Source organism: Drosophila rhopaloa, unplaced genomic scaffold (genome assembly GCF_018152115.1).
Source record: "Drosophila rhopaloa isolate 14029-0021.01 unplaced genomic scaffold, ASM1815211v1 contig_115, whole genome shotgun sequence".
Lineage (NCBI taxonomy): Eukaryota > Metazoa > Arthropoda > Insecta > Diptera > Drosophilidae > Drosophila > Drosophila rhopaloa.
In genome coordinates, this window is record NW_025334990.1 from 251,707 (window position 1) to 276,414 (window position 24,708).

Sequence of the window (24,708 nt, forward strand, 5' to 3'; positions counted from 1 at the left end):
GGCGGTGCCCAATGGTCTAAAAGATTCCGTTTAAATTTCTCATTCGAGGAGCGATGGCAGAAAGAATACATTTTTTGATCAAAGGCAACTGTCCGTATGAGTAATAAACTTTGAATTCAACGAGGATTCCCTGAATCTCTAATACGCATTAGGAATGCGAATAGTATAAGACTGTATATGGACCGCCCTAGTGTACATACATACATACATAAATTCATATATCACAGATAATTTCATATTTTATTAAAAAAGTTTGCTGCTACAATCAAGTTATTTTCGTTTTTAGTGTTTTGCCTTATAATATAACACTATCTGATAGAGGATTGCCTATTTTAGTAGCAATTTCTTTATTATAGGTAAAAATAAAAATGTTAATCTTCTTGACCCAAATATAGCATGTGGTAATACATATCTAATAGATCCCTTCAAATCATCAACATCTAGTTAAGGACCCGTTATTGGCTAAATCAAAAGAAAGTGAATCGGGTTCATAACTGATGGACGAGATCTAAAGGCCGAGCAATCAGGATAGATTTCTACAAGGGACGGCGGTTCCATAAATCTAGTAACCATGTCCTGTTGTTTATCGGCCGAGGAGAGGGAACAAAAGGAGATCAGTAAGCTAATCGACAGGCAGTTGCGGAAGGACAGGAAAAGTGCGCTCAGCGAGCGTAAACTGTTGGTGCTGGGTAAGTGGAACATAAAACACTAGTTTATAGCAGCTATATATTATTCAAATTTATATTAACAGGCACGGGCGAGTCCGGGAAGTCAACATTCATCAAGCAGATGCGCATCATCCACGACGGGGGCTTCACAACCCTGGAAAAGCGTGGGTACATAAAACTGGTTTTCCAAAACATCTTCATGTCCATGCAGTCAATGATCAAAGCCATGGCCAAGCTGGATATTTCTTATGGTCAAAAAGAACATAAAGTAAGTGATCATTGGCTTTACTTATGCACTATTAATCGAACAACCAACAGGAACTTGCCGATCTTGTGTTGAGCATCGCATACGACACGGTGGAAACGTTTAAGGATCCTTACGTGAGTGCCATTAGAACGCTTTGGGGCGATGCAGGCATCCGGAAGTGTTACGATCGTCGAAATGAATATCAGCTGACTGATTCCGCCGAATAGTGAGTTATCCGATTTAATTTCGAGGTAAAATGAGCACCCAAAACCAACTATTGAGGCTGAAACTGACATAAATTTAAAAAATTTAAACTAAATTACTAAATTAACTTATGTATAGTTATTTGAAGGCTCTCGATCGTGTGGCTCAACCATTTTTAGAGTTTGTATGCCGACAAAAGGGATAATTATAGCTATATTATAGTTATTTGATTAAAAGTAACTTTTTTATTCTAATTTAGCTTCTTGAGCGACTTAGCTCGAATTGAAAAGGATAGATACTTGCCAACCGAGCAAGATATTCTTCGTGTTCGAGTGCCGACGCAAGGCATTGTTGAGTATCAATTCGATTTGAAAGGCTTAAAGATAAGGTATCTATTCAAAATATAATTGACAAATAACTGAAGAGGCTAAAAATGCAGCTAGTAGAATTATATTGCTTATAGTTACTAATATTATTTGCGGCTTGCGCTTTAAGCAACTAACGTTTTTATGTTTGGCATCGACAGAAATTTATTAAAACTTTCTAATAATGTTATCTGTTTCTTCAACAATCAGAATGGTTGACGTCGCAGGGCAGCGATCCGAGAGAGCAAAGTGGATTCATTGTTTTGAGAACGTGACATCAATAATGTTCCTAGCAGCTCTATCGGAATTCGATCAATCGCTTGCTGAAGCTGAAAGTGATGTAAGGCTACAAGCCTTTTTCTCAAATGCTGTCCAATAAATAATCAAACGTATTAATTTCAGAATAGAATGAAGGAATCTAATGCTTTATTTCAATCGATAACTTTATCCCCTTGGTTTCAAAATGTTTCGCATATCCTATTTCTGAATAAGACAGACTTGTTCGCAGAGAAAATAATGACCAGGGATTTGGTAGACTATTTTCCTGAATACAATGGTAAGTGTTTCCGTTTTGCATTCCAGCTCATCTGTAGATTAGTAGTACATTAATATTTCCTGTAGAGTCATGCTATTTGTAATTTTTTATTTTTTCTTGCATCGACCAGGTCCGAAGAAAGATGTAAAAAAGGCCCAAGATTTCATACTGAAAATGTATGTACCAGATGACCGCAAAATATATTCTCACTTTACATGTGCTACGAGTAAGTGTAGTTCTGGTCAGGAAGTATATAGGTTCTAGTGATTTTACTTTTCAAAAAGTTAAAGATAAATGCAATGCTAAAATCACTCTGACAATTTAATTTGCCACGGTCATTTCATGACAAATGGACATTTAAATATAATCACAATATAAGAATTTTATTATCGCTCTTAAAAATCCTTTTTTTTATTTTTAGGTACAGATAATATTAGATTTGTGTTTGCGGCTGTGAAGGACACAATTGTGAAAGCACACCTTGATGCATTCAATTTATAATAATCCAGCAAACGATTAGATAAATTGCATTGCAAATAAATAATTGATTACAATATAGTTTTTTTAATAATTAGTTAAAAACCTTTATTCCCCTTAGTTTTAATGAGCAAATTATATAATTTAAATTAAATTTTCCATGTTTGGACGTTACAAAACTGTTATTTATTTCAAACTTAAGATTTACATATACACTCGATTAAAATTAACACGTTTCACAAACTGTTCTTATTTGTCTTAGCGCAATAACTTCAAAAATCGCCCTGCCTGAAGCTGGGGATTCAGTACAAATTAACTATCACAATGAATTCATATTTTTGTCATGCTTTGCATTGGCCGTATAATCTAGTATTGGCGAACAAGCGAACTAAACATCACATTGATCAACAGTTAAAACGAAACTCTTACAAACTTAATTAGTTAATCTTGGGGATTGGGGGTTCTATCAAATCGTTTTGGCACTTGGGCATTTACATGACCACGAAGTCGCTGAGGTTGCGTTCAGGTTGGACCATACTTGGTGGCATCAGTTGCACCAGTTTGTTAAACAAAAAAGCTCGTTTATTCTTCAGCTCGGGTGTGCACTCCGTGCGCGCTCTTTTGGTGCACGACGAGGAACTGGGACTGGAGGCGGTCTCCGAGATGCCGGACGAGATCAGGCTTTCGTTCGACTCCAGCGAAATGTTCTCAGTGGCGGGGCCATCAGCCACTTCATCTGCAAATATAAAAGCTCAGTGCTCATGCCAAAAAAAAATTATGTAAAAATTAAACCTCTTATTTTGGCCGAAACATCGGGATCTGTTTCAAGATCTTCACCATCAGCACACAGTGCTGGTGTGGTACACTCTCTTTCAAGGCTACCATCATGGTTTTTAAATAGCAAAGAAGCCAGTTTGTGGAACTAAAATTAGTTTAAAAGGACATTACATATATAGCACGCTGTAAGAAATATAAGTCTTACATTATTTAACTGCTCCACGTCGCTATGATCAATCACAGCGGCTATATGATGACGCAAATACTGCATTGCCTTCAAGGGATCCTGGCGCGTCATCTCCTCATAGCGCAGCTTGCGCACCAAAAACCGACAGTGCTTAAGGATCTCCTCTCGTTTTGGTCTATAATAAGATTTAATTTGTATATGTTTGTTAATTAATACGGATATTTACTTTTCCAAGCGCAGTAGCCAAAAATCATCAAGCCTTAATTGCTGTTGCTGGCAGATTCCAGGATTTCCGCCAAACAAATAATGAGTATTGGCCAGATCATCGTACACCAATTGGTGGGCATAGCGTGGACAGGGCTCTAGGGCTCCATCCCCTTTGCTGGCACCCAAGATGTTCATTCTGCTGATGGAGTTCGCATCCTGGCCACTGTGGCGGCAGTAATATATTCTAGACCACTTGTGATTTCGCAGGGAATATACCCAAAACGAGTTCGATGCATCAACGTGCTGTATATCACGACGATCCTTAACCTTACTCAAGCTCTAGAATGATATGAATTAGTTAAGGATTCTGTGATTGTGTCTTTTAGGCATACAGAAAATATATAAATCTCATCGCGTTCACAATCGATCGTGGCGCGCAGAGTATACCCTGATGAGGGTTCAAATTTGGCTTCGTTGCCAGCGGTGGTTCCATGATGAGGGTGCTCCTTGTTAAGCACGGATATTGCCTGGGTGTCTACGTCGTAGCTGAGGAACTCGTCCAGATCTTCCTTGCCTCGTTGTCCGCCGTATATGTACAGTTTTCGATGTTTCTAATATAAGAACTAAATGAATTGTGAAACTTTGTAAAGTGAATCAAACCTACATTGTGAAAAACCATGCAATGTGTGATCCTGGACTTAATGGACATCACATCTGCCATCGATGCGCTAACGTGATGACAATCCACAAGAATTTGTGCCCAGGTATTCGTTGCTATGTGATAGGAAAACAACCCCGAATACTCCGGCTCTATCGCTCCCGTGGCATTGACACTGCGAGGCGTCAGTATTTTGCCCCCAAATACGTAAATGGTACGCTTATCGGCATCCATGCACATCTGGTGATCGTAAACCAGCTGGGGCCCACCCACTTGGCTAGTGTCATCGCAGATCTGCATCCAGTTGCCAGCTCTAGTATCATACAGGTAAAAGTCACTCTTAATATAGTCCGAAGTTCGTATTGAGTTGTCTAGGTAGCGACCAAGCATAAATACATTTTCGCTAATTGGATCAAAGACCATTTTGTGGCAGGATCGCGGTGTGGGTCCATTGGAAAGCTCTGACCTCTCGCATAGCAGTGACCACTGATTATCATCGATGTTAAATACCCAAAGGTCACTCAGATCCTGGTAGCCATCCCAGCCGCCGTAGAGATAAATCAGTCGCTTTTTGGCATCCACCACTAACTGATGACCTCCGCGATTGCCTGATAGAGTCGAAGTCTGTATTATAATATCTATTTGGAGAACGGAATACTAACCAGGCTTCACGTCGCTTTCAGTGAGCTTCATATGCCAGCTGTGCTTGTAGTCTTGCTTGTAGAGATACTCATCCATCAGACCCTCGTCAATGCACTCGACTATAAATCGCTCAGCCTTCTCAAAGTCGCCCTGTAAAACCTATTAAGGATATATGCACAGCAAACATATATTTTAAACCGAATATAATGTGTGTATTAAATTCTTAATATGTAAGCTATATATAAATTCTAAAAAATGTTAAAAATAGTAATTGGCTGATAAAGACTCTATAAACATTCTGAGATCGAAAATCACATTTCTTTTATCTAGAGGCCAGGGATTTCCACTCAAGATTATCTGCTTACCAGGCACTTATGCAGTTCGCTGATTAAAGGATGCTCCAGTTGCACATGCGTCTGCTCCTGGAGCGCCCCAAAGGCGCTCATGTAGCCCTGCTGACGAAAGTGCTTCAGGCACAACTTAATTATCTCCACCTCGCGCAGCGAGTTGTAGTTCTTCATGCGGGCACTGGTGTACATCGGGTCGTCCTGTCCGTGGAGCTCGACGTACCAAATGCTGAAGTTGAAGGACGGGCCCCAAGAGAGCAAGGGCACGATCTTGAGGTACAGTATTGGCAGATTCTCCGAGCCGTCTTCAGTCAGACAGCGCAGGTTGAATACTTCCGGTACGTTGTCGTTTTTCAGGCCGCTAGAGGAATACACGAACTTTATCAGGATTATGCTCTCTAGAGATAAGGATTAGCCTACCCTTCAAGCAACAAGACCATGTGCTCGTCCTCCAAGCCTCCGTAAACGCGGAATTTCTTGATATTGCACACATGCGACTTCTCGAACTTGCCAAACTTGATTTTTTTCACAATGGCGGGACGGCGAAGCTTCAAGGTAAGAAATTGCGGTGGACTGTTGGTGTAGGCGGACCACCTGGAAGTTTGATCGTTGGGGCAGTCTACGAGGACGTTTCTGCAAATCAAATGGATTGGAATTTATAGGGAAGCGCATTTCAGAATTACGAAATCCCGGGCATCCATTTTTTTCTTTGTTTGGCCCAACTTACTCGGGCAGATAGTTCGGCGAGTAGCTGGAGTAACGGTAGATCTCAAAGTTCAGGCGCTCGGAGAGGGAAAATGGCTTTTGGGCGTTGCTTTGGGTGCTGGTATTCGTCCCGGATGCCGGATTTAAGGCGCCACCAAACGAGGACGGCGCCACCGATCCATGCGAGCTGTTGTCCGTGGGACTGGATGTCGAGGAGGAGGACATAGTTGATGGATGTGCGGGGCTATGTTCCAATGATCCTTTCGGTTTGAGAGAGAGTGAGTGCCGGCCAAAGAGCAAACTAATTGCGGTTGTTACTTTTTCTATTTATCCGCCTTTTCGGTGCTCTCCTATTTCCACACCCGCAACAACCGCGTAACAGCTGATTGTCAGGGGCGTAAAAGTAAAATACTTCAAAGGGATTTCAAGGGCCTTAAACCATGGAGGAATGACATTTTATTTTAATCCATTAAAGAATTTATTCTAAGCTTGGGATCCTTAGTTTTAATTTACTTTCGAGCATATGACAAAATAAATACCCAATTTACTAAAAAAGTTTAAGCACAAACATATTACAATTAAATGAAATACAAAAATGGAAATTTACTTTAGAAATAAAAGATTTAAATGTATTAAATAAATAATTTATGTTCATGTTTTTTATATTCAGATTGCTTGGTCGTTATATGGTGAAAAATAATTATCGTTTCTTCAGAAAGGGGTAGGTAAAAAGCCTACCGCGTACGCCATTGTCTGATTGTCTTCGATATCTGCCAATCGTTAGCTATCGGTTATTGTTTTCAAAATTGATCACGCGTAAAATTGCGACTTTTAATAAAAAATATAGTCATTAAAAAGTATTTAGTACCTATTCTGAATCGATTAGGAAGATTCATTTTCATTTGCAGGGAAGATGGGAAAGTGTATTGATGTTGCGCGTGTATATTTCGGCGTTTTTTTATGCCTAGCACACACAATTGTATGTTTGATTACCCACTTGTTCCGAAACTTGTACAGGTTTAACGTTTCGTTTGTTTTAGTCCTTCTCCAAGGAAGCGTTTTACAAACTCAAGAAAAGTGAATGTTCAGCTAATGAGGACTATTTTAGCAATGTTTCGTGTGTTTTGAAACCAATAAGCTGGACTAGATCTGTTTTAAACATGGACTGTGACATAAAAGACATTTTAACGGATATTAAAGTAAATATACGCAATATTTTCTGTATTTTAATCGTTTATGAGAGTTTTAGATGACGGTGGACGTTTTCTACAAGGATTCTTCATATCTTTATAAGCCGTTTGCTCTCAAAATAAACCTTGATATATGCCAACTTTTAAAGAAAAAAACACATCAACATTTTTTGGAAAATTATGCTTTTAACCATTTTCAAACCTTGACTAATGTTAATCACAGTTGCCCATACACGGTAAGTTTTAGTTTAGGTGAAACCTTTATAATAACTACAATTAACTTAATTTTACAGGGCCACTTATTTGCACGCGACTTTCATTTGGATGATGTGTCTTTGCCTGCTCTTCCTCTTCAAGATTACAAAATTGCATTCAATTTTTCAGGTACCAAGCCGTGGAAACACTTAGGTGTGGTTTTAATCTTCTTGGAAGTGGTCGAGGATTATTCCAAGAACAAGAGGAATAAGCCACGGATAAAGATGATTGATTTTGCTTAAACTGTAAATGGGAATTTACAAATTTTATCTGAATTATAAAGAAATTTGTTCTGTAAAACATACGTATATTTTTCTCTATAATTTAAAATAACGATTAGTCTGACTATTAAATTCGCTTCTGACCATTTTGTTGGCTGCAACCGATAGTAATCGATAACTTTTCGGGAAAAAAAATAGCCACAATAAGGTCTCTCTTATTTCTGTGTCGTGGCTTGGCTTTGCTCTGAATTTTGTAGTCTTAAAATAATTAATTAATAAATAGCCATGGCCTTTGAGGCGATACCCAAGGATTTGCGAGGACTGCGCGCCTGTCTCGTTTGCTCCCTGGTAAAAGTAAGTTGTGTCTGTCCGGTTATCCTGCCCTTATTAATCGGGAAACTTTTTCCACCTCTAGAGTTTTGATCAATTTGAGACTGATGGCTGCGAAAACTGCGAGGAGTTCCTGCGGATGAAGAACAACAAGGACAATGTGTACGATCATACGAGCAACAATTTTGACGGCATCATTGCGTTGACCACCCCCACCGACTCCTGGGTGGCCAAATGGCAGCGATTAGGTAAAGTCTTCATACATATGTAGGATTTTATATGGCCCTTTGCTATAGTTGTTTTAAATTTCGTATAGCCCGCTTCACCCGTGGCATCTACGCCATCTCCGTATCCGGAACTCTGCCACAGTCCACTTTACGGGACATGAAAAACCGTGGTATTGTCTACAAAACCAGAGATAGAAGCCAGCGATAAGCCACCGGTTTGCCGTACAAAATACATGTGTAAATCTTTATTTTTAAGTTATAACAAAACCACAAATACATACAATAGCAATACAAAATGAGGCCGCATCAGTCATCCAGCGAGCTAACGCGCAACCCCTCTCCTCCAGCAGTCGTCACATGAACACCAAAGCCCGCCGATTCGAGCTCCTCCTTGAGCTTCCAGTAGACCTCGTTGCACTCGTAGTTCTCCGGCAGCAGGACAATCACATATCCACCGGCACCGGCCCCCGTCAGCTTCGAGAAGAAGCCCCGCTTGAAGGCGATGGTGAATATCTGTTCTAGTTTGGGATGCGACACTCCTATGGCCTTAAGCAGGTCGTTGTTGATTTGGAAAAGGCGCTCCAGCTTTTCGAACTTGGCGCTATCGTCCTGGGCATTGCCAAAGCTCTCGTAAAGTGGAACGGCGGCGGTGACCAGCTCTTCGCAGGCCTGCCAAATGGCCTCTATGAGCTGCGGGAAAGCCTCTCCTAGATGTCGCACCTTGGCCACAATGTCTGCGGTGCTGCGACTCACACGACTGTCCACCAGCAGGATGTTTAGTGGCTTCTGAATGTGCAGCGACTGGAAGCCCTGACCCTTGACATACCGCAGCATTCCTCCATAAGTGCACACTGTGTTGTCCAGACCTGAAGGAGTGCCATGATTAACCCGCTCCGATTCGAAGGCCCAGTTGGAGATCAAAGCCTGGTTTTCCTCCTTCAAGTAGCTGTCTCTATCAAAGTGCCCGGCCAAAATAAGAAAACTCGTGGCTAAAGCGGCACCAAAAGAGGCGGAACTTCCCAAACCGGCGCCGACGTTCAACTGGCTGTCTACCTTCACCTGGAAACCGGTTTGCAGTGTCATTTTCGGACTGCCGGGCGAGGAGAGTAAAGCGCCTGCCAGTAGATAGTAGATGGAGACAAAGGCCCGCTGAGTGTGCTGCTTGGGTGCACTGCCTCCAGATCGTTCCAGCTGCTTAGATACCTCGGCACGGACTGCCTCCAGCAGTTTGGCTGTGCTGTCTGAAGGATACTTGCTCCTGAAGTCAGCCAGAAAGTCATTGAACTCCGGCAACTGTATTTCCAGGGTGCAATTGAGTGCATCCAGTTGAAAACTAGCCACCTGGCTGGTCTCCAACTGGCGGAATCTCAAAGTGGTGCCCAATCCCACAACGGCGGCAAGGGCAGGACGATGGTATACCACTGCGTGCTCCCCATGGAGGATTACCTTGCCCGGAGAATGGACCTGGAACTTAATCATCGTTGTTCGCGGTGATCTCTGTTGTGTTCTGTATTGTAAAGGTATAGCTTTATCGGTTTATCAGCTATTTTCAAAAGTGTTATGCTAATGCCTTTGCCCTCTCGTGAGTACTTAAACTTTTATGGGTGTTTTTTATGTAACGTATGCATTTAGCGGATCATTTGCGTTGTTTATTTGGTAACTCCAATATCAGCGTGCCGATTCCTGTGCTTTCCCTTTCACTTTCTTTGTTCGACTGGCGTTTTTTCGGGTTTTCGTTTCTTCGATCAGATCGTCACACGCTAAAGCGCAACTACCAACAAACGAACAACAGGTTATTGCGGACTGTGATTGTTGTTGTATGTATATGATGGTCTTTTTGTTGTTGTCGATTTTGGTATTACTATTGGGCTTTCACTTTCTCCCACTCTTCGGGCGTGTACGATTTCTGGGAGAATGCATGGATTTCTTTGAGTTCTTCTGCCAGTGTGGAGTTGACTAATCTATGTTTTTGCAACAGGGTTTTGCCGTTGAAGGCCGGTGTCACAATGATTGCGCTGAATTTGCCGCCACACCCGTCCGATTCGTCCGTTACACTCACGTACTCCGTCTGCAATTCCTTTTTAAGCTTGTCTTCCAGGTACTTTGAGTCGTATTTACTCATTTTTGATTTTTTTTTAAACAAAACGAGGTGCTTAGTATTGACAGTGTGGCCGTTTGGGATTTTGGCTAAATTATTGTTGCTTGCAAGCCGGTAGTTGGTATTTTCCGATCACACTATTGTAATTTTCAATGTTAATCGTTTATTTTTTGATTTTAAGCCCAGTAAACAAATCAAAAAACGAGTTCGCAAGCGGATAAACTTTAATCTTTTCAGTGTGTCAGCATTTTTGAGAGTTAATCATTATTAAGCGTGCTACGGCCGTAGCTGGTACAATCAGCTGGTTCTGTTAATAAGCAGCTAAAATTAAAAAATCTTTTTTTGCGGGAAGGAGCTTTTAAAAGATATTTTCAACCACTTTGAAAACACATGTCTGCCACAATACAAAGAAAATAGAAAACACTATAATTTAAATTTATTTTATTTATTTTCATTTTTTTTATTACTAATAATTATGTGCTTCTTCTGTTGCTTATTCTGTTACTTCTGCTGTTGTTGCCGTGATGTTATCAGTGGGCCCGGCCACAAGGACACCGGAACCGGAAACTGGGGCCTGCGACTTCGCTCCTCCTTCGGCGGGCGTGGCTGTAGAGCGGCTGCAACACGGACGACGGCTGCTGCTGTTGCTGCTTCTTCTGCTGTTGCCTCTGTTGTTACGTCTGTTGTTGCTTCTGTTCTTGCTTCTGATTCTACTTCTTCGGCCAATTAACTGTAAATCCATTTAAGCAGCCATATAAAAATATATTTAAAGATTAAAAGGGACGATGAGCTTTTGATATTTGTATTTATATTGGGATATTTTACAATATGTTTAGGTTTCCATAACAGGACTCCCGAAGTCGATATTACCGGATTTGTATAGCTGATAAATTCACAACTTCTAAGGTATCAATTTTAATATCTATTTTTCTATTTACTCTAACATGATTATCATACACTCAGAAAAAAGAATTTCCCAAAATAATAGTAATTCACGTTTTATTGCCTTCAGTTTTTATTTTAAGTTTTTTAAGTGGTTCATATTACCAAAAAAAAACATATTTTTGGGTCAAACATTTTTAGGAATCTGTTGTAATAAACTATTGCATTTTCTTTCTTTATTCAAGAGGAATACCAAAACTATTTAAGTGTGTAGACCAAATGTTTAGTCCGTTGTTCTATTAATTTCAGTCCATTATAATATTATAAAATAGAATGCGCCGAAATTAACTTTTTGTCAGCGGAAATACACCAAAATGTTGTTTTTTTTCAATTTTATTGCTATCCTATAATTAATTCTTCAATAGTGATTTTAGATCAAATATCCTAAAATTGCAGGCTTTTTTATATATTTTATATGTACATATTTATATTTCAAATACTTTTCGGGGATTTTTCTCAATACCAAAGTTAAGTTATTTTTATAAATTGTCAGATGCTGGTCGTCAGCATTTTCTTAACGATTTTTGAGTTCGTTCCTTATTTAAAAGTTGCTTACCATTTAAAGGCTACTAACCAAAAGAAAAGTAGTTGGTAGTAAAATAAGCAGTTTTCCATTAAAAATAACGAGAAACAGAAAAAACACATACAGTCAGTGCTGCCACTCAAAGTAAAGGGAACTAGCATTGCCAGACATACTATCGATAGTTCATCGCTATTTTGCCGCCACCTTTTTTGCTGCAGCCAACTTCGCTCATTCATCGTACGTTTTGCGATAGCACGCGCAGTTTTCCCACCATTCATTATAAAAAAAATCGCATGTAATTATTTACTATTTGTTTTAGCGAAACTCGATTTGTTTTGTGTTAATTGTACAACATCCTTGTGTTGAATGCGTTACTAACAATTTGGACATACGATTTTCAGTGCAAATTGAAGGAGACAAAAAAGCATCACGCCATATTGCCGAAGGTAAAATTGTGGAAAAACTGAATTCTTCTTGAAAGACAGACGCCGGCATTGCTAATATGTCCAAAACAGAAACCGCCGCGGTGGAGGCAACCGAGGAGAACTCAGTAAGTGAAACTAGGGTGAGACTGCCACACAGAAGTCTATACATAGCCACCCATCCCTTGCAGAATGAGACCACTTCAGATGCAGCCACCAGTTCATCCGGCGAAAAGGAGGCCGAGTTCGACAACAAAATCGAGGCGGATCGCAGCAGGCGCTTCGATTTCCTACTGAAGCAGACGGAAATCTTCACCCATTTCATGACCAACAGCGCGAAGAGTCCCACAAAGCCCAAGGGAAGACCCAAGAAGATCAAGGACAAGGAAAAGGACATAGCCGAGTGAGTAGTGCAGCTCCAAAACCCATTTCTTGTATTAATTTCTCCCCTTTTTTTAAAACCAGTCATAGGCACCGAAAAACGGAACAGGAGGAAGATGAGGAGCTACTTGCGGAGGACTCGGCCACCAAGGAGATCTTCCGCTTCGATGCATCACCCACCTACATTAAAGGCGGTGAAATGCGTGATTATCAGATCCGCGGTCTTAACTGGATGATTTCGCTGTACGAGAATGGCATCAACGGAATCCTGGCCGATGAAATGGGTCTGGGCAAGACTCTGCAGACAATTTCCCTGCTGGGCTACCTCAAGCATTTTAAGTGCGTTTCTACAGCTATAAATCCTTTAAGAATATCTCTAAATTTTAAACTATTCCTGCAGAAACCAAGCTGGCCCCCACATCGTCATTGTGCCCAAATCTACGCTTCAGAACTGGGTGAATGAGTTCAAAAAGTGGTGTCCTTCGCTTAGGGCCGTTTGCCTGATTGGCGACCAGGACACTCGCAACACCTTCATTCGGGATGTTCTCATGCCTGGAGAGTGGGATGTTTGCGTGACATCCTATGAAATGTGCATCCGCGAAAAGTCAGTTTTTAAGAAGTTCAACTGGCGATATTTGGTCATCGACGAGGCCCACCGTATCAAGAACGAGAAATCAAAACTTTCGGAGATCCTACGGGAGTTCAAGACCGCCAATCGCCTGCTTATCACGGGTACTCCGCTGCAGAATAATCTCCACGAGCTGTGGGCCCTGCTCAATTTCCTGCTACCCGATGTTTTTAACTCGTCGGAGGACTTCGACGAGTGGTTCAACACGAACACTTGCCTGGGTGACGATGCTCTGATTACGCGCTTGCACGCCGTGCTGAAGCCTTTCCTACTGCGTCGTCTCAAGGCCGAGGTGGAGAAGCGTCTAAAGCCGAAAAAGGAGATGAAGATATTTGTAGGTCTGTCCAAGATGCAACGCGACTGGTACACGAAGGTGTTGCTCAAGGACATAGATGTGGTTAATGGCGCCGGCAAGGTGGAAAAGATGCGGCTACAGAACATCTTGATGCAGCTTCGCAAATGCACAAACCACCCGTATTTGTTCGATGGCGCCGAACCAGGACCACCTTACACCACGGACACCCATTTGGTGTACAACTCCGGCAAGATGGCCATTCTGGACAAGCTGCTGCCCAAGCTGCAGGAACAGGGATCGCGTGTACTGATATTCTCCCAAATGACGAGGATGTTGGACATCCTGGAGGATTACTGCCACTGGCGCAACTACAACTACTGTCGGCTGGATGGCCAGACGCCACACGAGGACCGTAACCGACAGATCCAGGAGTTTAATATGGACAATAGCGCGAAGTTCCTCTTCATGTTGTCGACTCGAGCAGGTGGCTTGGGTATCAACTTAGCTACCGCTGATGTGGTCATTATCTACGACTCGGACTGGAATCCCCAGATGGACTTGCAGGCTATGGATCGAGCTCATCGTATTGGTCAAAAGAAGCAAGTACGTGTTTTCCGCCTGATCACTGAAAGCACCGTGGAGGAAAAGATAGTCGAGAGGGCCGAGGTGAAGCTGCGCCTAGACAAGATGGTCATCCAGGGTGGTCGATTGGTAGACAACCGGTCTAATCAGTTGAACAAGGATGAAATGCTTAACATTATCCGTTTTGGAGCTAACCAAGTTTTCAGTTCGAAAGAAACCGACATCACAGATGAGGACATTGACGTGATCCTGGAGCGCGGTGAGGCTAAGACGGCCGAACAAAAAGCAACACTCGACAGTCTTGGCGAGAGTTCGCTGCGCACTTTCACAATGGACACAAACGGCGAGGCAGGAACATCCTCAGTCTACCAATTCGAGGGCGAGGACTGGCGCGAGAAACAGAAACTCAATGCCCTAGGTAACTGGATCGAACCTCCAAAGCGGGAGCGCAAGGCCAACTATGCCGTAGATGCCTATTTCCGAGAGGCGCTCCGCGTTTCCGAACCTAAGGCACCGAAGGCTCCTCGCCCACCCAAACAGCCCATTGTCCAGGACTTCCAGTTCTTCCCGCCTCGCCTTTTTGAGCTGCTCGACCAGGAGATCTATTACTTCCGCAAGACCGTGGGCTATAAAGTGCCCAAGAACACAGAACTGGGATCGGAGGCCACCAAGGTCCAGCGGGAAGAGCAGCGCAAGATCGATGAAGCGGAGCCGCTCAGTGAAGATGAGATCCAGGAGAAGGAAAACCTGCTTTCACACGGCTTCACTGCCTGGACCAAGCGCGACTTCAACCAATTCATCAAGGCCAATGAAAAGTACGGTCGGGATGACATCGACAACATTGCAAAGGACGTGGAGGGCAAGACACCGGAGGAGGTTATTGAGTACAATGCTGTGTTTTGGGAGCGTTGCACTGAGTTGCAGGATATTGAGCGAATAATGGGACAGATTGAGCGTGGAGAGGGCAAGATTCAGCGACGACTATCAATTAAGAAGGCTTTGGACCAAAAGGTTGGATCAAACGAAATCGTACAATTTGTTCATTCTCTTCATTTATTAGTTATTATTTCCCTTTACAGATGTCACGCTATCGAGCTCCCTTCCATCAGTTGCGACTCCAATATGGAAATAATAAAGGCAAGAATTACACAGAAATCGAAGATCGTTTTTTGGTTTGCATGCTGCACAAGTTGGGCTTTGACAAGGAGAATGTCTACGAGGAACTGCGAGCGGCCATAAGGTAAGTGCATATTTTAATTATTAGAAAGTGTAGTCGCATTTATAACAACAATTCTCCCACAGAGCTTCGCCTCAGTTCCGATTCGACTGGTTCATTAAATCTCGAACAGCTCTGGAGCTACAGCGTCGTTGCAACACATTGATCACCCTTATCGAGCGTGAGAACATCGAACTGGAGGAAAAGGAGCGCGCCGAGAAGAAGAAAAAGGCCCCCAAGGGCAGCGGATCCGCGGGCAGTGGAAATGCCAGCTCTAATACTCCAGCACCCGCACCGCAACCGAAAGCCAATCAAAAACGGAAGAGTGAGGTGGTGGCCACCAGTTCCAACTCGAAGAAGAAGAAGAAGTAGAGAAATAAAAGGCTCTTGAGATTCGGCTCCGCACTCAGCATTAGACAGTTACATAGTTAAGACAAGCGATTACTTAAACATATTTCACTCGACATAGATACTTAGTTTATAATTCACATCGGAAGCAATTGGCCCTCAACCCTCAGAATATCTTTCAAACACACCCGCCTACACATCCAACTATATTATTATTGCGTGCCGCTGTATTCTATTCCAAGTAATTGTACTTTGATCTAAGTCTTTAACCATTATATTTATATATTGGAACACAGCGATGTTAATTTTACTTACGTTTACGAAGGGGGATCCCCACAAAAAAACATAGGGGAGTTGTCTTTTCGTTCTGTTCTCTTTATAGTTTGGAATGCTGAGCAACTTAACATAATAACATTTATAAATTCTATGAATTTCAGCTTAGTTTGTGTAACAGGCACTTAAACTTAATATCATCTTGTTCATGCAGTCAACGGCATCGGCATATGGGCATCCGAGCCGCCTGACCATGTTCAACATGGCCGTAAGTTGGGTCTGAAGTGAATGTCGGCTTTGCCTGCTTTTTGAACTCATACTCGTCTTTCATGTCGCTTCCCTTGGGGGAAGCTACCTGCATCTAGTGTAATACTACGTGTCTGGTTTAAGGGTGAACAGCTGGAAACCTTAATCGTCGCCGCTATACATTTCGATGATCTCGTTGATGCTGGCGACGGCGCCCGCAACCAGAGCCAGAATGGAGAAGACACCCAGGAAGATGTTCTTTGCCAGCTTCCACTTGCACACGCCCAGGCGATCGGGCCACAGGTAAACGGTCTCCACGAAACTGGGCACAAAGATGCCCAGCAGCGAGAAGAACACAGCTCCCACCAAACTGATGAAGGGTTCCAGGTTGGGGATGGCAGCAGCCACACCACCGCTCAGCAGGATAATGCCACTGCGCAGCAGGATCTGTGTAATGTTATGCTTTTCGGGCTTGAACTTGTGGTTGATCTTGCGCCAGAGAATTTCATTGGGCACATAGAACTGCAGCCCAAAGGTGAAGAGGATGGCCACTGCCATCAGGAGCTTCGCAGTATCTCCCAGCCAGGCTCCCTCTGGTAGATTCAGGGTGATGCTGCCTCGGACCTCGTCGCCAAATCTCACGTAGCCGAAGAATCCGATGACGGCATAGAGCGAGACCACAGTGATCATAGCCGTGTTAAGGACACCGGGACATCCCAGGAAGTGCTGTGGCTTCTTCATCGAGTTCTCCACGGGCATCACAACACCAATTCCCTCCATGGCGAAGATTACGGTGGCGAAGAAGAGCGGAATGTTGGCAGCCTTTGCGATCAGTGGTTTATCGGAGTAGACCAGCGGTTCGTCAAACATGTAGTACAGAGTTATCGCAAAAGTCACAACAATGAAGACGTTGGCCATCATGGAGAACGGCACCAGCCATTTTAGGTCCCGGATCTGACCGATCAGCAGACAGGGAATCACGGTAATGGCAATGTAAATACGCACATCCCAGTTGATGCCGCAATCGTAGTTAATGACATCGTGGAAAGATGTCGCAATGAATACGATGTACACACAAGCAGCGGCGTAGTATGTGGCCATCAGGCCGATATCCACGAATTGCCTGAAAAAGGAGGAGTGTTATCATACAGGATCATCATCCGAATCGTCTCTGGGTGCTACTCACTTGGCAAAGTTTGAGTACGGACGCATTCCCTTTGGCCCATACTCGAAGACCTTCTCGGCCGTTTCAGCAAATCCTAAAGATGTCACCTTAGCATCCCGGCAAATGTTATGGGAAGTTTTTACCTGTAAGAAAAGGTTTATATTAACCATTACAAGATTTAAGCAAATAGTATTAAAAACTTATACCATAGGTCCTGTGACCATTTGCAAATAAAATACCAAACTAACACAAATCCAATTTTTTTTAAACTAGAGTATTTTCTTGTTTGTTTTATATTTTTCGCTTTTGAAAGTGGATTTAAAAAGTATCCCTACTGGATATATTAACTTTTATCAGTACCGGTCTTAAATTATTGTTAATTTAATAAGTAGCTCTGTCAGTTATGTACTTTAATTCACCATCTAATATAACAAAAAACCTTTTTTAATTAAATGATTTTAAAATTGTACTGCATTTTGTACTACCTTTTTGACAGCAGCTATTAAATTGTATATTAAGGTAAAGTACCCACTTGGCTCTTGAAACTATTGTACGAGTACGTAGTAGATGGTTATCTCACCTTAAACAGTTTTAACTCGGAATTTATAATACACACGTTCTACTATTTTAACCTTTAATAGTTAATCTAATTGATCGTAGTGCTAGCACTTGAAAAGGAGCTCGGGAAAAGTCCAAAATGACTGTCAAAATCTTAACGCCATAAATCTGCTGACTCGATTGGTTTATTATGTGTGTCCGCATTTATTTATATGACCGGTAGATGATCGGTGACTTGGCGATTCTAAGAGGCATTGGTTGATTTATGCAATGTTTGGCACGCAGTTCCTCCGATGTCTGGAGATTGGAGTGCGCTTGGTTCTTAGAAATTACGATTTGGTGGTTTTCCAAGGATCGGAAATACTTAATCGTAAAGGGAAGCAATAAAACTTCAGCAATCGCACATTGTATCTCCCCCGATAAGGACGAGTGGCGTCTGGTCTGGGTTTCGAGAAGCGTGCAACGATTGGACAGTCCGCTGCAGTGCTTATCTGGGCCCTACATACATATATAGGTCTTCTACTAACCATCGATTCGGCACCTTGAACTACTTAATACCCCGGGAAACTACGTCAGTGGCGGCTTATGCGGCTCACCTGGTCTGCCTGCTGTCTGTCTTCGTAATTGCTTGAGTAAACAGCCTGAATCAGGTGCTAAAATCTTGACCATTCCGCTTACCAATATATGTACGCAGTGGGTGCAGAGGAATCCGACGATCAGCGTCATGGCCATGCCGAAAGCCAAACCGGCGTTGTGAAAGGCCATTGGCATGGCCAGGATTCCCGTGCCCAGGGAACTCTTGAGCAAGTGCGACAAGGCGCCGCCAGCACTGGCTCCATTAGGATCGCGGTGGTCGAAGGGATCGTAGGGATCCTCCGATAGGGACTGTTGGTTCTTCTCTGTCAAGTTGGATCTTTAAGAAAGAAAGGAAAGTGTTATTTAGTGATTTTATAACTGTATAACTGGAAACAGCAAATTTTATTAAGGTTTATTGTTTGCTAATTTAGTTTTTGCACTTATATATATGATTTTTGTCTACGACTACCAAAATGCTTCGTGTTGAAATTTCGAACTCTTATTCTAAATATTATAATATTATATATATGTGTTTAGCAAAAAATTAGGTTCAAATGAGGTAAAAAGTTATTTGTTGTGTTTTTAATATAATCACAGACTTAAGGTTTTGTTTTATGCAAAGTGCTAGGGTAAATGGTAAATTAAGGCTAATGAAGGTTTTTTATTTAATAAAAGAACTGGACACAAAAGAGCCCAGAAAATCTGGAATACTTACTTCGAGTTGAAGTCATTCAATGTGGCCACTGAGCTTGAGTACGAGGGAGGGTTCTCGCCCGGCGCCGATGGGGTAAATCCCGCATTATCTGCCATCTGAAATCAAAAATTAACCAGGATCGGTTGTTATTAAATGGAATTAACACGTTTGGTTGATCGAGCGCGCACGAACTGTATTTTATCGCAGAAAGGAAGCACGAGATTCGCTTTCGTTGGCCATTTAAGGCTTGGGTTAATCCGCTCGAGGGTTGCTAGGCACAAGCCGGGCATATCTTATCGACGTTTGGAAACATTCGAGTATTAGAATAGCCTTGCCAAAGAGATTTCACATACTGGCCGATCGTTATCGGAAATGGCTAACGGAGCTGGGGGTGGGGTCGAGCAAATAAACAACAATCGCACTTCGTTCATAAAATTTAGCTTTATGGTGCCCTAAAAACGCTTGTAATTCCTTTGACTACGGCCGTAAAAGCGGACCCTAAATCAGCGTCCATATAGTAGTCACCACCTATTTTTCCTATTAAGTTGATTCATTGATGTGGGTTATACCTAAAGTTTTTCGCGGCAGCCGATCCACTTATCCCTCCAATTTACCCATGTTCTTTGAACTCAGATTATCGCAAACGTCATAAAGTTTTATTTAAAAGTCGCACTCTCTTCTATTAAAATTTATGAATCAATTATGGTATTGTTAAATAAATTGTGATGTTGTTGAAACCCGGGCTATTTTTTGATGTTCGTTGTACAATAACCACGATTCGAAAGGTCACGTGTTGGATTTATTAGCGAAAAGCTGAAGAAAATAATGATATTGAACTGTTAATTTCATAAGGGGAAAATGAATAAAATTGGTTGATAAGTTATTAAGTATTATTAGGTCAACATGAAAGACAATTATTTATGAATAGAACACAATATTATAACATAGTAATCCTTAACCAAGTTTCTTGCCCATAAGTCCATACAAATTCGATTGGAATCTGCTTGACAAATATGAATTAATTAAAATTGATCATAAAAAGTTAATATCCTACTCATACCAATAATTTTTGTATGAAAAAAAACTGCTTAATAATGGGTTGATATAAACGCAATCAAATAAGATTTTACTGTGATATTTATCTCTCTTTCCGTGGCACAGTTAACTTCGATCGATCATAAAGTCTTAAAACCATGGAAAATTTTCGAAATCGTGCAAGTATTTACTCCAACGTTTTTATGCCGCCCACGTTTTAATTTTCTCTTGAAATCTTTACAACTTTTGAACTTAAACTTTAAAGTAGCAGAATAAAATGTTTCTTAGTCATGCAGCATTAACGAAAATTGTACTGAAGTGTGTTATTAATATAATGTAACAACTACTTATTTCTATACCATTGTGGAGCGTATTATAATTTCAGATAAAAGTTTGCGACGCAGTGAAGGGGACGTTTCCGACCCTATAAGATATATATATTCTTGTTCAGCCATGTCGGTCTCTCCGACTGTCGGTTTCTACGCAAACTAGGCCCGCAGTCTTAAAGCTATTTTAATGAGACTTTGCAAAAAGGATTCTTCCTGCTGCAGGTGGTATATAAGTCCGAATTGGTCCACTATATCGTATAGATCCCATAGGAACAATCGGGAAAAAGGATATAAAATTATAACTTTGTTGTTTCTTAACATTTATCCATTAACTCCAGGATATAGTCATTTTTTATAAAAATCGGAAAAAAGGGAAATAATATAAAACTAAATACTTCGAGATATATCCATTTTTAACGATTTCAGAATTAGAAATCAGATGACTATATTTTATAGCTGTCATGGGAACGATCGAAAAATGTTTTAGAAAATCAACCTAGCTTTATTGTTTTTGTGCATCGAAATCTTAATATGAAATATTTAATTTTTGTAAAGACTGCAAGGGTATATTAACTTCGGCGTGTTGAAGTTTGCTTCCTTTCTTGTTGTTAACTGCAAACACTCGTATATCCTCAATTTTTTCGGGGCGCGATAAGAACACGTAGCATCACATTTCCGAAAACTTACTCTTCAGCTAGGATATAACGATCGCACAAGTTCTCGAGAAAGGAAGGAGGACCGAACGCGCCCTCTGGCCAAAAGCAACTGAATGATCGGTTGGCAAATAAAATGGGCGTGAGTTCTGGTTTTAGGGGGTTACGGCGCCGAAAAGTGTCGGAAAACGTCGAAATAATAATGTCCAGAAATGATAACGACTTAAAGCAAGACAGGGAACAATAATCAATAAACAACAAATACAGGCAGCTTGCCACACTTGCAGCTAATAGAAATAAAATGCTCAAAAGCTACCTTTAAAATCAATTATAAATTGATAACATTATCGCCGCCGAACCGAAGTGAGCCGAATGGAACCGAACCGCAGACAAGACTACAATCCACTTAAATGATTTACTGATCAGGGAGAACTAAAATCTATAGTACTCATCAATGATATAGTCGCTTTTTGTATTGATTCAATAAATTTCGAATAATTACTTATTTCATTGAGAAATTTAGATTCTCGATGGGAAATTACGATCTAAGGAATTAAATAATTGCGTTTAATGTGTGTTAATCGTGGCGGAGCGTGTTATTATTATCTTGTGGCTCGATAAGATTAGTGGTCAGTAATACTCACTGTACTATTGTTTTGCTTTCTTATATAAAGAGAGTAAATCGTCATTCTGTGGCATCGACAATTCCCTACTAACAATAAATTGAAGTACTAAACATTTAAAACTTAAAACGCTCAATTTCCTACGATTTATGTATGATCGGACTTTATTTGTTGTTTACCCAAAGCGGTTGCCTTATATTTGGGGTGCACAGATCGATAAATCGAATCGTCAAATCTTTATGATCGACTTCTAATTGGGTTCCAGTAACTGGGGGCCCCGAGTTTTATACGACATCACGCGCCCAAACCACCCCCAGTCGATATTGATCATAGTGGGGCATTTGGGCATTGATTATTTTTCTAGCCTATCACAGTCCATTTTCCGAAACTTGGGTCTTATTAGTTTTATGGCCAATTACATTTATTAGCTCCGTCATTATAATTTAATTAAAGGTCGCGTTAAGTGCGTCATCGGAAAATATGGTATTGGGCTTCGGATTTATGATTGTGCTAATAGGCTATTGACTTATCCGGTTTATGGTTAAAGCCCCTGGCACAGTTGCTGACTTCTTAACTTTTGGGGATTTCTCCTAATGAGCGAAACGGAACGAGAAAGATTCAGAATCAAATGTTTGCTTTACCAATTATATTCTGATTTATAAAATCTTTATTGCAAGGCAAGCTTATAAAGTACAACGTCAAATGAGAAATGTGATGGGAAGGTGTGGCTTTTCGGATGTTAACCTAAATTCAGTAGAGGATTTTTTAAAGATATTGTTTTGATTGATAAAGTTACCTTGTGAATTCTTTCCCCATAAAATTATATGGCTTACAATACACGATCTTTATCTACAGTTGAGTCTTATCAAAGCCATATACTCCAGTATTAACTGCTTTATACCCTGACCTGCTTCCATAAGCCCCCGATCCCAACGAACGGCCTTCCCAGCTATTGCATAAACTGTCTTTCAAAACTTATATCTATAGGTGTTTTTATGGTTTCAGGAATTTCTCCCTGCCAATTCTCGAGCACCGCCTTGAGTACCTTTAATTGGTTGCAGATTTTTTTAATGGAATTTCAAGTAGGATCTCTTTTGGGTCAATGCATTCCATTAAAGCCAAAACAGCTTTTTGGTTGCCTTTTTGTTACCAGTTTTCGGTTTTGTTTTGCTTTAGCTTTGTTTAATTTTTTGCTGCTTTTGTTTTGCTTGAGTGTTCGCTTCACGTGCCGCAAGAAGAGGCAAAAAGAAAACCCGTTGACCGTCCTGACAGACTGTCAATACCATTCATTAAACCCCAAAACAGAGAGAAATATGAGTAATGTTTGACAAAACACCATATTTACAAATTTTAATATATATACATTCATATATTTCAATTAATTACATTCACAATTCAAGCCATCAGTTAAGATCAATATTTTTTTAAAGTTTCGTTAAAAAATATCTGAGATAGCCATAAACAAATTTTTAATTAACTTTAACATCGTGTTGAACAAATCCAAATCTAATATTTGTATCTGTCTTATTCAGCTCAACAGTTAAAGCTTTATTTCAGCTAGATTTGTTTCATACCAGAAGTTTTAAATATGAATTCAAAATTAAGATATTTTAATTATGTTGTAGATGATTAATTTTTCTCTCTGTGCAAGGGGAGTTTCGGGCTGGAAAAGGAACTCAGTGTCGTACAATCTCTCGCGGTAAGGTGGATCGGTTCGGTACGACCTTATCGCACACACTTTCCATATGCAAAACAGATGAGCCTGAACGGCATAATTGATCGGACAGTTTGACAGTTTTGTAGTATTGAACTTGGAGTTATCTCATTGTTCGGCCCATTTGTTTTCGGGCAATAACAATATTAACGATGATGTGATAATGCCCTACCTTGCCAAATTTGAGTGACAGCCGTGTGGGTGGAAGGGGAACTTTTTATTTTGAGAATCTGAACTAAACGCCAGGTTTATTGCACCGTGTGTAGTGGAACCGTAAGGTAGCTGTCAAGATAAAACTGAGCCAATAATCTTTTATGGCATCCAATTCGGCTTATCACCGCAACAATAAAACGGGGAGCAATGATTTTTCCCACTTCTTATTCTGCTCTTGACTGGCTAATTGAATGTGAAGGGGGCTGGGATCGAAGATTTTCCAGTTTGTAGCCCAATTTTTGTGTCACATGCATCTGATAACTGCCTGATAACTCATTTGATGTGCGGGAATTAATTATAAATAATTAGTGCACTTATAAAATAGGCGATGATAAACACGAAAATCACAATGTAAACAAACGAATAATTGCCCAAGCACAATAATTACCTTTGGACCGATTTGGTTTGTGTGAACTTTTTGAAAATTATAAAGAAATTATATTAATGGCTTGATCCACTCGCTTGTCCTCGACATTGACGCCGAAAAAGTGACTTTTTCACACAGCCGCGTTAATGATAGCCAACGATATGCCCGATGGTGCGGATTTAAGGCCAGAATTTGCAGATTCAATCAACAGAGACAAATACACTTAAACACTATTTAACTTTTGCGACCATTTGTTGTTTAATTATTTAATTTTTCACACCTGCGATGTTGCAAGGATTTACGAAATTCGCGCGCGCTGTTTAAGGGTTTACGTTTTACTTTGAGCCCCGCTGGCGATTTGTTGTTAACTGTCGGACGATCGCTTAGTGACTGATATTAAGCCAATGTTTGTGCTTTAATTTGTTGCTGCGACGGCGTCGCCAGAGCGGCTATAAACCCGGCCAGGCACACAGATATATTCCCCTCTGAAACTCGGAGACGAAGTCGGTTCGGTTCAGGCAATTAGCGCATTGGACAATAAACGTTACCGTGACGCAGGTGGGGCGAAGTCGGCCTCTCTCTCAG

The 24,708-nt window shown here is 41.1% G+C and overlaps 7 protein-coding genes across 9 annotated transcripts; 3 read left to right on the plus strand and 4 right to left on the minus strand.

Annotated features, from left to right (window-relative positions):
• Positions 1-450: 450 nt before the first annotated feature.
• LOC108036972 (G protein alpha q subunit-like) lies at positions 451-2,531 on the plus strand. 2 transcript variants are annotated; one of them, XM_017113398.2, is made up of 8 exons: positions 451-689; positions 752-936; positions 987-1,141; positions 1,379-1,507; positions 1,695-1,824; positions 1,887-2,040; positions 2,150-2,245; positions 2,441-2,531. In XM_017113398.2, exons 1-8 carry the CDS (start codon positions 572-574, stop codon positions 2,518-2,520), a joined length of 1,047 nt encoding a protein of 348 aa, XP_016968887.2. In that variant the 5' UTR covers positions 451-571; the 3' UTR covers positions 2,521-2,531. The 2 variants fall into 2 exon arrangements, with proteins under 2 accessions (XP_016968887.2, XP_016968888.2); XM_017113399.2 differs by lacking the exon at positions 2,441-2,531 and having other exon boundaries at positions 2,106-2,238.
• Positions 2,532-2,639: 108 nt separating this feature from the next.
• On the minus strand, positions 2,640-6,421 carry LOC108036971 (muskelin). The gene is made up of 10 exons (XM_017113397.2): positions 6,042-6,421; positions 5,735-5,947; positions 5,333-5,675; positions 4,988-5,126; positions 4,332-4,933; positions 4,060-4,278; positions 3,687-4,006; positions 3,479-3,635; positions 3,289-3,418; positions 2,640-3,232 (listed from the first exon to the last, which is right to left on the minus strand). The coding sequence occupies exons 1-10, from the start codon at positions 6,242-6,244 to the stop codon at positions 2,988-2,990; spliced, it is 2,571 nt and encodes an 856-aa protein (XP_016968886.2). The 5' UTR covers positions 6,245-6,421; the 3' UTR covers positions 2,640-2,987.
• A 1,455-nt stretch (positions 6,422-7,876) lies between these two features.
• On the plus strand, positions 7,877-8,538 carry LOC108036975 (transcription elongation factor SPT4). Its single transcript, XM_017113401.2, has 3 exons — positions 7,877-8,039; positions 8,101-8,263; positions 8,332-8,538. The coding sequence occupies exons 1-3, from the start codon at positions 7,971-7,973 to the stop codon at positions 8,448-8,450; spliced, it is 351 nt and encodes a 116-aa protein (XP_016968890.1). The 5' UTR covers positions 7,877-7,970; the 3' UTR covers positions 8,451-8,538.
• On the minus strand, positions 8,459-9,767 carry LOC108036973 (mevalonate kinase). Its single transcript, XM_017113400.2, has one exon. The coding sequence runs from the start codon at positions 9,719-9,721 to the stop codon at positions 8,549-8,551; it is 1,173 nt and encodes a 390-aa protein (XP_016968889.1). The 5' UTR covers positions 9,722-9,767; the 3' UTR covers positions 8,459-8,548.
• A 119-nt stretch (positions 9,768-9,886) lies between these two features.
• On the minus strand, positions 9,887-10,422 carry LOC108036976 (uncharacterized bolA-like protein C8C9.11). Its single transcript, XM_017113402.2, has one exon. The coding sequence runs from the start codon at positions 10,362-10,364 to the stop codon at positions 10,104-10,106; it is 261 nt and encodes an 86-aa protein (XP_016968891.1). The 5' UTR covers positions 10,365-10,422; the 3' UTR covers positions 9,887-10,103.
• Positions 10,423-12,009: 1,587 nt separating this feature from the next.
• Positions 12,010-15,972, plus strand: LOC108036969 (chromatin-remodeling complex ATPase chain Iswi). The gene is made up of 7 exons (XM_017113394.2): positions 12,010-12,100; positions 12,207-12,355; positions 12,419-12,630; positions 12,693-12,947; positions 13,009-15,124; positions 15,193-15,353; positions 15,416-15,972. Exons 2-7 carry the CDS (start codon positions 12,308-12,310, stop codon positions 15,699-15,701), a joined length of 3,078 nt encoding a protein of 1,025 aa, XP_016968883.1. The 5' UTR covers positions 12,010-12,100; positions 12,207-12,307; the 3' UTR covers positions 15,702-15,972.
• A 59-nt stretch (positions 15,973-16,031) lies between these two features.
• Positions 16,032-24,492, minus strand: LOC108036970 (proton-coupled amino acid transporter-like protein pathetic). Of its 2 annotated transcripts, none has more exons than XM_017113396.2 (5): positions 24,145-24,492; positions 19,211-19,305; positions 18,598-18,832; positions 17,383-17,504; positions 16,032-17,319 (listed from the first exon to the last, which is right to left on the minus strand). In XM_017113396.2, exons 2-5 carry the CDS (start codon positions 19,303-19,305, stop codon positions 16,359-16,361), a joined length of 1,413 nt encoding a protein of 470 aa, XP_016968885.1. In that variant the 5' UTR covers positions 24,145-24,492; the 3' UTR covers positions 16,032-16,358. The 2 variants fall into 2 exon arrangements, with proteins under 2 accessions (XP_016968885.1, XP_016968884.1); XM_017113395.2 differs by lacking the exon at positions 24,145-24,492 and adding an exon at positions 21,241-21,321.
• Between the last annotated feature and the right edge of the window lie 216 nt (positions 24,493-24,708).

What these genes read in the sequence shown, in the direction of transcription:
- LOC108036973 (XM_017113400.2), bottom strand. Translation starts at nt 9,721, where the DNA reads ATGATTAAGTTCCAGGTCCATTCTCCGGGCAAGGTAATCCTCCATGGG.
- LOC108036971 (XM_017113397.2), bottom strand. Translation starts at nt 6,244, where the DNA reads ATGTCCTCCTCCTCGACATCCAGTCCCACGGACAACAGCTCGCATGGA. An exon ending in TCGCCGAACTATCTGCCCGA is followed by an intron (nt 5,948 to 6,041) that starts GTAAGTTGGGCC and finishes TTTGATTTGCAG; the next exon opens with AAACGTCCTCGTAGACTGCC. An exon ending in GCGAACTGCATAAGTGCCTG is followed by an intron (nt 5,127 to 5,332) that starts GTAAGCAGATAA and finishes TATCCTTAATAG; the next exon opens with GTTTTACAGGGCGACTTTGA.
- LOC108036969 (XM_017113394.2), top strand. Translation starts at nt 12,308, where the DNA reads ATGTCCAAAACAGAAACCGCCGCGGTGGAGGCAACCGAGGAGAACTCA. An exon ending in GGCTACCTCAAGCATTTTAA is followed by an intron (nt 12,948 to 13,008) that starts GTGCGTTTCTAC and finishes CTATTCCTGCAG; the next exon opens with AAACCAAGCTGGCCCCCACA. An exon ending in AGAAGGCTTTGGACCAAAAG is followed by an intron (nt 15,125 to 15,192) that starts GTTGGATCAAAC and finishes TTCCCTTTACAG; the next exon opens with ATGTCACGCTATCGAGCTCC.
- LOC108036970 (XM_017113396.2), bottom strand. Translation starts at nt 19,305, where the DNA reads ATGGCAGATAATGCGGGATTTACCCCATCGGCGCCGGGCGAGAACCCT. An exon ending in TTGAATGACTTCAACTCGAA is followed by an intron (nt 18,833 to 19,210) that starts GTAAGTATTCCA and finishes TCTTTCTTAAAG; the next exon opens with ATCCAACTTGACAGAGAAGA. An exon ending in CCGTACTCAAACTTTGCCAA is followed by an intron (nt 17,320 to 17,382) that starts GTGAGTAGCACC and finishes CTCCTTTTTCAG; the next exon opens with GCAATTCGTGGATATCGGCC.
- LOC108036975 (XM_017113401.2), top strand. Translation starts at nt 7,971, where the DNA reads ATGGCCTTTGAGGCGATACCCAAGGATTTGCGAGGACTGCGCGCCTGT. An exon ending in TCGTTTGCTCCCTGGTAAAA is followed by an intron (nt 8,040 to 8,100) that starts GTAAGTTGTGTC and finishes TTCCACCTCTAG; the next exon opens with AGTTTTGATCAATTTGAGAC. An exon ending in GGCCAAATGGCAGCGATTAG is followed by an intron (nt 8,264 to 8,331) that starts GTAAAGTCTTCA and finishes AATTTCGTATAG; the next exon opens with CCCGCTTCACCCGTGGCATC.
- LOC108036972 (XM_017113398.2), top strand. Translation starts at nt 572, where the DNA reads ATGTCCTGTTGTTTATCGGCCGAGGAGAGGGAACAAAAGGAGATCAGT. An exon ending in CTGACTGATTCCGCCGAATA is followed by an intron (nt 1,142 to 1,378) that starts GTGAGTTATCCG and finishes ATTCTAATTTAG; the next exon opens with CTTCTTGAGCGACTTAGCTC. An exon ending in CTATTTTCCTGAATACAATG is followed by an intron (nt 2,041 to 2,149) that starts GTAAGTGTTTCC and finishes TGCATCGACCAG; the next exon opens with GTCCGAAGAAAGATGTAAAA.
- LOC108036976 (XM_017113402.2), bottom strand. Translation starts at nt 10,364, where the DNA reads ATGAGTAAATACGACTCAAAGTACCTGGAAGACAAGCTTAAAAAGGAA.